The sequence below is a fragment of the Scomber japonicus genome, chromosome 16 (genome assembly GCF_027409825.1).
Source record: "Scomber japonicus isolate fScoJap1 chromosome 16, fScoJap1.pri, whole genome shotgun sequence".
Taxonomy (NCBI): domain Eukaryota; kingdom Metazoa; phylum Chordata; class Actinopteri; order Scombriformes; family Scombridae; genus Scomber; species Scomber japonicus.
In genome coordinates, this window is record NC_070593.1 from 6,248,008 (window position 1) to 6,257,766 (window position 9,759).

The 9,759-nt window shown below is 38.2% G+C and overlaps 1 protein-coding gene across 1 annotated transcript in view; it reads right to left on the minus strand.

Moving 5' to 3' along the window:
* gfra4a (GDNF family receptor alpha 4a) overlaps positions 1-7,297 on the minus strand; it is an 85,641-nt gene extending 78,344 nt beyond the window's left edge. The window contains exon 1 of the mRNA XM_053336253.1: positions 7,153-7,297. Within this exon, the coding sequence (XP_053192228.1) occupies positions 7,153-7,297 (145 nt within the window). The remainder of the gene's footprint in view (positions 1-7,152) is intronic.
* Positions 7,298-9,759: the final 2,462 nt, after the last annotated feature.

The following is a 9,759-nucleotide window of genomic DNA, read 5'->3' on the forward strand; positions in this document are numbered from 1 at the left end:
CTCAAAGGATTATAAAGAGTAGTACCCTGCTCTTAAACGGTAGAAGACAATATAATCCTTCAATTAAAAACACACAAAAATCACACAAAATTGGAGTTGTACGATTGTCCCATGATAACGACATATTAGCTAGTATGATAGCAGGACATTTCCTCGCAAACATCGTCAGCGGACTCGCTCATTGAGTGATGGCTTTTTCTTTCTGCCACAGCAGCTCAGAACTGAACCGTTAAATCCATCAAAGCCCTCAAAACACTGAGAGTGCATTAGGCTTTTCACTACTCGGGCTGTTAAGAGCGACTACCTTGATACCTGTAAATCTCAACAGCGTAGGCAGGTTTCCGTTTAATTTGTTTCAAAGGGACTAATAAGACATGAGTCTGAAATGAGTACGGGCTTGAGCGAGGACTTATTTTAGATGTTGCAAGTGTGTGGCATGAAAATCTACAATTGTGTCCTCCGGGTAACATTGCGCCAATGTATACAGTATAGTATGAAAAAAAAAGAAAGAAAGTTGTTCCATGCCATGGCTTCATGTGAACCATAATTACTGCCTGAGGTTCTCATTGCGTTGCCGATGCTGACACAAGATTTTCATGTGGGAACAGCAAAGATGAAAGGATCTGTGCTGTCAATAACATAAATTGATTTTTTTGTATGAGGAGTCGTGCTGTTATTGTATAATTTTTTTACAATCTACTGTCAAGATGCTGTGGCTTTGAGTTATATGATGTTAAATGCTGGCTGCTTATAATGCTGGTAATCTAAGAATTGAGGCTTACACTGAGATTCACTCGTTGTAAGCTCTTTTCTATTGTAAGGTAAATTTAATGCCTAAAATGTAATGGGATTCCAAAACAAGGTCCTCTACAGTACCTGATTCCCAAATGCTCTGGCAAAAATCATACTAAATGTAAACATGGACTTCAAACTATTGAACAATAGCTTCAATATCGCACCTATAAAAGGTTTAAAATGCTTCAGGAATTGCCACTTTGTTTAATGTTTAAGCAGATTAAGTCTATCCACGGCTATACCTTCATACAGAATGCATATGCTGTATATGAGGAGCAGGAATTATAGCATCTGCTGTACTATTCAGAAAGCCTGTGTGGGATAATATGTTAAAAAAGTATATAATATTCATGTACAAATGAGTGATACCAGTGTAAATGAGCAATATCCGTGCTCTAATTACATTTCCCTGAACATGCACAACTGTGGAATGAGAAATCATTTCAGTCGTTTCATTTCAACTATCGCCTCCGTATTAGTTCTACTTAATATCCCCAAGGTCATAACATTTGATAGATCATAATGTCAGCAGGGCTGGTCATAAACCCCTCCAGCCCCCCCCCCCTCTTCCCTGGCAGTTACAGCCTGCTCACATCACACCTTAATTGACGGGGAGAGAGGCAGACAGCACGTTCAGGCCAAGGCAATCGATTGTGACACACAAATTAGAGACGAGTTTGAATGATTAAGTTATGTATTGATTTTGATTTAAACATTAACGGCTCATGTACTCGGCGGTATTAGATGAAAAAAAAAAGAGAAGTAATCAATGCTTCCTTGTACATATCAATGGGATTTAGCATGTGAAGAGCTGGGTCAATGAGGTAATAAGTGTTTGCTGCAGAACAAATATGCTGCTTTTGCTTTGTTGTTTTTGTTGTGTAATATATGAGATTATGTGTAATGTGATTACTAATGTTTTCAACTGATAACATGGTTTTTTTCTTAACCCTCCTGTTGTCCTCGAGACAAGGAAGGAAGAAAGGAAAGAAGGAAGGATAGAAGGGAGGAAGAAGGATGGAAGGGAAGAAGAAGGAAGGAAAGGAGGAAGGAAGGATGGAAGGGAGAAAGAAAGAAGGAAAGGAGGAAGGAAGGATGGAAGGGAGGAAGAAAGAAGGAAAAGAGGAAGGAATGAAGGAAGGAAGGAAGGATGGCTAGATGGATGGCAGGATGGAAGGGAGGAAGAAGGAAGGAAGGAAGGATGAATGGATAGATGGATGGCAGGATGGAAGGGAGGAAGAAGGAAGGAAAGAAGGAAGGAAAGAAGGAAGGGAGGAAGAAGGAAAGAAAGGAGGAAGGATAGAAGGAAGGAAGGAAGGATGGAAGGGAGGAAGAAGGAAGGAAAGGAGGAAGGAAGGGAGGAAGAAGGAATGAAAGGAGGAAGGATGGAAGGAAGGAAGGCAGGAAGGCAGGCAGGAAGGAAGGAAGGAAGGAAGGTTAATCAGTTGCAATCAATTGCAAGCTGTTAATGCCATTTCCTTCCTAGTTTAATTTCAACTGTTATTCCAGTCTCAGCTCCATGAAGCATTCCTATATCATGTGAGGCCTCAGTGGGAATATCAAATAAAATAAATCAAACAAAGATTTTACTCGCTTTTACTTGATGACCATAATATATCTGCAAAATCAAAACTAATGACTCAATTATTCACTGCTCTAATGTACTGAGAATTCTGGTCATCTGTTATCTGCTTTGGAGCAAAAAACATGTACAGAAATATAGTACGTGAGCTGTGGCGATAAATTGACAGGTGAATTGGGGAAAGTGGAAGCATATAGAAGACCTGCTCCTTTTTTCGATTATACTAAACAATCTTCCATCTTTCTATTCATCATATAAATTAACTTATTTAGTTTTGGGTAATGAGCCGAATAACAAGAAAACGCCATGAAAGTCTGTCACTCTTCTGTCTCCGGCAGTTGGTTTCATTTTGTTGCTATTGGCAACCCCTGCTGGTAAAGTTCAATAGTAGTTTAACTTTCATTGTTATATTTTATTTAGTAATAACAATATTCTACAAATAAGTGATGCGTTAATTGTTGGTGTTGTGTTTTTTTTAATTTACCTTTAGTCACTGTAAACCACATTAATCACTTTTTTAATTCCTATAAAGAGCTTCAGTCCTCATGCTGCCTCTAGGCTAGCTGCTTTTATTGTCTTTTGGAGAAAGAGGCTATAATTGAAGAGTACTTGTTATTAGAAGTAGTTCCTTTGTGATTTGAACAAGTTAAACAACAGCATTTAATTATTTTGTTGGCATACAATCAAACTGTAGCCTCGTTCCACAACTCTAAATTACCTCCCACATCTCAGATTTATGAAGCGATTGAAATACACCTGATGTTGTGCAACACTGATGGGTTTTTTTAATAACCAGAAACAGTGCAGAAGTTTATCTACAGAAACTCTTAAATTGACACCTAACAACCTGTAGAAGCCAAAATATATTTAAATAGATTTGCTTCAACTGCAAGTATTGCGTCACATGCATTGATTGACACATGGGTGTGGTTTCCCCTTATTTTACCTGTTCACTTGGGTGGCGGTGGGAGTTTTGGACAAAGGGAAGTTAGTAGAGCTCCGATATTTTCTGTTAACCGTCACCATCGTCACCATCGTCACCATCGTCTTTCATCACTTTATTCTAACAGTCGGATCACATCAGGGTTTTTATATGTTTGTGGAACAGCTGCTTGTCAGTCCTTTTTGATTTTTTCATTCAAATAAACTGCAGTAAAAAATGTCATATGGAGTTCATTATGATTTTGTGGACGTGTCACAGATAAGAGCCTACTAAGTCTCTCAGCGGCCTTTCAGAAAAGTCGTCGCTAAACAACCGTTACTACTACTTCTGTGTCTTCGGTCAGTAGGTGAGTGATACACATTTTTGTTTTGAACTAAAATTGTAAAAAAAATGTAACAAAAAACTCCTTTCTCCAACAAAACATGGCTCAGATGTACAGTCAGTGAGAACAAATAAAGTTAAATTAATCAATTATTAGGCTAAGAAAACTACAGTTCCCATGACGATTTACGAGCATAGCAAACATCCATACTTACTCTGGTTTCTTCCATATCTATTATATCCACCTGTACTTTCTTCTGATGTCATTTTCCAAACTTTTTAAGTGTGATATTCAGTAAAGTTCTCTTACTTCTGAAAGAGAACATTGTTTTGGTTTCACTTTAAGCTTTCCGTGAAAACTCGCTCTTCTTTCAACTCGAGATTTTTTCATTCTTTACAGGCGTGAAGGACACTGCACAGCGAGGTATTGAAAGTGTGTCTAGGTCCCTGCATAGCTGTACAATTACATGATTAGTGAAGGCAGAAGAATAACAGCACCAGGAGGCGAACAAAAAAAGGTTAAACAAACCACTGGAACATCTGAGACATGTTGAAAGGATGAATCATTCTGAACATCGTCTACCTCACGACCAACATACGTTCAAACAACTTGGATAATATTAACTGTACTGTACAAAATGCAAATTGATAGGTTACTGGTTTTGCTAATATAACACTGAAGATATGTCACCTGCACTGAACTGAGGTAACTTTAATGTTCAAGCATTAAATGAGCAGTAATGATCCTGTCCTCAAGCAAAGTAGATGCCTGTAAACACAGCAAAAAGGAAATTATGACCCATCTGTGCCTTTTGTAAAACTATGATAAACTGAATAAATGCCACACACCCTTCTGAGGAAAAAGTGTTATTTAAATGGAAAGGCTATAAATGATTACGCTGTGACATTCTGATATGAAAAATGGTTCGCTCATTTGTGACTATAAATAACTGAAAGACACTAACGTTTGCTCAACTTTAAAATGATTCTAGGAAAGTGGACGACAATCCTGGATTACTACTGATTATTTTGATAATGGAGTAATCAGCAATAAATCATTTGTAATTATGGATTACCTTTTTGAAAGCAGCCCATAAAACTCTTTGCTTTTGAAATGCCGACAAAAGGAATCCTGTTGAGATTGGGAGTTGGCAGCTGGCGTTGAGCACCACCGTAACAGGTTTGCTTCCAATAAAGTGACTGTCCTGCACTAAAAATAGGTTCTTGATGATTTCTCTCTGTGTGAGTGTATTCCTTAGAGAATTCAGCGACCTGGTTTCCATGAAACATCTGAGCATTGACGCCATCTTAGTTGATCAGCTCAGAATAAAACAAAGATATGGATGATGACTCTTGGGGAATTGGACTGAGGAAGGCTGAGACAGCACAAGCAGAGGCAGGAAAAGTAATAAAACATGTAAGAACACGAAGACAAATTTGCCTGAGTACAAATAATAAAAGCATTTACTCTTATTGTTGTAATCGTGACTACTGATGTTACACTTAGGTCAAATAGAGACGCTGAGGAAGATAAAAGCTCCCTGCATTAAATAAACTTCTCTGGATTTGGTTACACATTCAGATACACAATATAATTTATTCTGATTTTCTGAACTGTGAACATCACTAACAAAAAGTCAAGTGGCAATTTCATCTAATGAAAGAATCACATTGAAAGGAAGGAAAAAATTGATCCTAAAGGCTGAAATGTTGATCCTCATTTGTTGAAATAAATTCAGTTATGAATGTGCAGATATTCAGTTTTTTTTTATGTCTGTCTACAAGCCAACAATAAAATAGCTGTGGTTTCCCCCTGTCTCCTTTTTTTATTAGCAGGTATTGTTAACTATGTTCACAATCTTGCAGGTTATCATGCTAATTATAGCTAATTAGCACTGAACACAAAGTAAAGGGTGGCAGCAATTTTATGACTCTTGAGGATATAAACCAAAGTACTGGACAAAATAAAATTTAATATGATGATGGCATTGGATAGAAAGTTAAAGGATCACATGTTACAATTCATCATGAAAGAGGTCATATTTTGTGACAATCCAAAACCAACCCATTGTCAACACAAGTCCTAAAAAATCACAAGATCATCAAAACCATTTGGATACATGACCCAGGAACCATAGTCTATGTGATATTTATGCCGATATTGTGATATTTCACCGGTTAAGACAATTTTAACATGCTGGTGGAGCTGGTTGAGAAGTCAGAGGTTCACCAAAGTTAACAGACTTAATCCTCTGAGGAATATAAATGTCTGTACTAAATTTCATAGCAATCCATTCAGTTCTTATTGAGATATTTCAGTCTGGACCAATAGTGGAACAACCAACTGATTGACTTTGCCATCCAAGAGCCAGACCGCTACTGCAGTTTCAATAACTAAATACCATAGACTGTATAAAAGAAATGGACGTAACATCCGTGGCGTCACCCATTGGTTTGTGGACTGCTGCTCGGAAGCCAATAGTTTCGAATCTAGGCAGCGCCATCTTGAAAATTTCAGGTGCATACTTGGAAAAATAAAAACACGGACTCTACTTATATGGGCATGAGGCGGGGCCATGGGCGGAGCGGGGAGGTTGCGAGGGCTGGATCTCGAGGACATTGGACAATCAACCTGTCAATCACGACGTAGCCATGCCCTGAATGCTTTATCCTCAAATATAAAACCAGGGAGGCCAAAATTTCTCAAATGAACATCATACTGCATTGAAGAAGGCTTTAAACTAGCGATTGAGACCATAAACACATTTGAACACGCATTTAAACACGTTTGAAAAGGTTAGAAATCAAGTGAGAAGTTGGTGAATTCTCCATTGACTTGTATAGAGACGGAAGTCCTTTTGACACCAAAACGGTCGCCCCCTGGTGGCCTTTTGCTAGAATGCAGTTCTAAGTTACTTCCGCGTTGGCCTCATTTCAGAGGACCAGAACTCCCCACCTGCTAAATACATAAATAGCAGGACTGACATAGTTTCTATTACTGTTTACGACTGACAATACAGGATGGTATAGATGTATTTCCACTCAGTGAATGCCATCATAAGTAGCCAAAGTTTGAATAATATGTCAGTGGAACACAGCAAACTTTCCAGTGTTAGAAAACTGTTTTTGGGAGAAAATTATTTGGAGTTGACAGGTGTTGATTGGAGAATTGTTTGTCCACTCTGATATAGCTCAGGGATAAATGTGCGAAACTGTCTAAAAAAGTGTTAAGAAAAACTTTGATGGGTGTGAATCCATAACTCAAACTGGGTGATAGCAAAGTGTTGATTCTCTGAGTCCCATAATCTAACAATGCTATTTTGATGTCGAGCATTTATCTGATAACCTCAAAAATATGATTATAGTCAAAATTGCTGCTTTTACCCATCAAATAATTTTGACAGTTCCCGCACAAAACGAGTGAGGTCAAACTAGTGCATGTGTGTAGGTGGATAAGACGGATTAATGTGCAGACAAAAGCGATTCCAGTGGAGTAATTAGAGCTCGTTACTTCCCACTTTCCCCGGAAACTGACAAAGTGAGGTCAGCCTAGATGCAGCCAGGAGGTTGGTGATGAGCAGTAGGATGAGGAAAAGTGGCGAGCTGTTGGTCTGGAGGAGATGATGAGGAGTGACACGGCGTGCCAGCAGCAGCATGCCCGCAAGAGGAGTCAGTGCTGATGCAGGATTTATACTCATCACACAGTGAAGTGGCCCTGTCATGGGTTGCAATGATGAGAGTGACACAGGCGGCTGTGGGGTGACAGTGTGTGTGTGTGTGTGTGTGTGATGCAACTATGTCTACAGAAAGCTAATGAGTGAGTGTGGAACAAGTGAAATGTCTCAGGGAGGAAATTTGGGGTATTTTTGTGTGTGAATGTGGAGGTGTATGTGTTTCTGTCAGAGGCTGGAAAGTAAAGTTGTGATGGTCAAAGTAAGGTACATGAACTTTTTACGTTAACATTTATCTCGCTGTGGATTACTTTACAGGTTCTGATCATGTATTTCCTCAATTCATTTATTATTATCTGATTATTTTCCCCCATCTTAGTCCTTCATTCTTTCTTTCCCAATATCTCTTTTCCCAATTTCTGCCCTCCCTTGTTTCTTTCATTTCCTAATTTGCTTGTTTACATTTTTCAACAAATCAGAAAACCTCAACAATTATGAAAGTTTTGTTTTTTTAGAGTTGGATACTTGAGCAGAATTTGTTGCTAATTAGAGCATCAATGATTAACAAATTTCAAAATCAATTAATCTAACTTTTTTTCAATTAACTGATTAATCATTTACTTTATACAATAAAAAAAGAAATGCTCATCATAATTTCCCTGAAGCCCAAGCTGACAGCCTCTATTTGCTTTTTTTCATCCATCCAATTCAAAAGATATCCAATTTGTAATGATATAAAACTGAGGAAAAACTGAAAATTATCACAATTACGATGCTGATATTAGTTGTTTGATAAATAACTCCTAGATTATTCAAATGATGATGATGATTACATCTCTCTCACTCCACTAATTGATTAACTAATTACATAATCACTAACTGCTATTACTTGTTTACTTTTACTTACAGTCAGAAAAACTTAGACTTTGTGTTTTGGAGGGTGAGATGTAAGGGGGAGTCTGTATGTCAACATTTTTCTTTGTGCATCTAATGCCTGAAATGTCTTTTGTATGCAAGTATTCAGGCTTCATGATTACTGTGTGGTTGACTGTACATGTGTGAATGATGTAGGTACACAATCTGTGTGTGTGTGTGTGTGTGTGTGTGTGTGTGTGTGTGTGTGTGTGTGTGTGTGTGTGTGTACAGTCACCATGTCAGTATGTTTGTGACACATGCAGCTCCTTACTCATGCTGTCATTATGAGCAAGTCCTGCCATTATGAGCTGTTTTAAACTGCATGTAGAGGAAGAGAGTTGGCTTTCACCGGCTTACAACTACAGGCAGCGTCTTACAGCTTAAACAGGGTAATACCTCATAAATGATGGCTTGTAAGGCCAGTGTAATGATGAGGAATAAGAAATACCCACAGGCATGTATCATCATAAACATCAACCAGCTCGAGTGGCTGTGATAAAGTATTCTGCAGGTCAGGACCGACTTATCAGATCTTGATTTGGGGGGAGGACGTGTCTTGTAAACAATGATAAATGGCATCATGTGCTGTCATACATTATCCTCACTTTCTGACTAACACAGGGTAAACCATTTATTTTTTGAGAATTTTCAATCTTTTTATTTTGTTCTAGGCTAAGTTTGTTGAGCACGCTCATCTGCAATAGCCTGCTCTGAATTCACACAGCTGCACACGCTGAAGCCTCAGGTGCTGCAATCACAACTCATAAAACTGGGAGTTAAATTCCCTTCTCAAGGGCAAATTTGTGGGAGTTCTTCAGAGAAGACTGAGCCTTTCAGTGCTCACCCAGCATTTAGAAGGCAAACAGGGCTAAGAGGATTTACGTATGGGTGATGGCCCAGAATTCTTACAGTTTCTTTTAAACAAGTTCATCCTTTAAAGTTTACAGTAATAGTTTTTTTTGGCCATTTGGGGTCAGCAGAATGAGCAATAAACTACTTTGACACCTTCATGAAATTGCTATGGCATAAAAGCTGACAAGCAGACGTAGAGCAGCATTGACTCTGAGCCAAACTGGGAAATTACTGGCAGTGAAACCAAAACAATGAGCTGAAAGATGATAAAAAGCCTCACAGAGCTGAAGGACACTGCAGAGTCTGGATTTGTAATGGGTTTGTCACTACAGGTGATATTTTTCACATTAAAACGTGGTCAATTGGTCAACTGTTGAAAATAAAAGTAAGTATAGCTTTAAAGCATTAAAACTAATTGATTTTTTTTTTTTGCAAATTGGAGGGAGACTAATCTACAACAAGCTGAAAAATACACACTGGACATATTAACCATTATTACATATTATTGTTATGGCTTCAGTGTAAAAAAAGGCTATTTATTCATCCAGCAGACATGAAACATATTTTTTAATCATTTCAAATTGTGCTTCTGGCTACCTCATGAATCAATATTCAACCAGGTTCAATATGAACTCCTGAGAAAAGTCTTGCTGAACTCGTTAAGTGTTGGACTTTTGTGA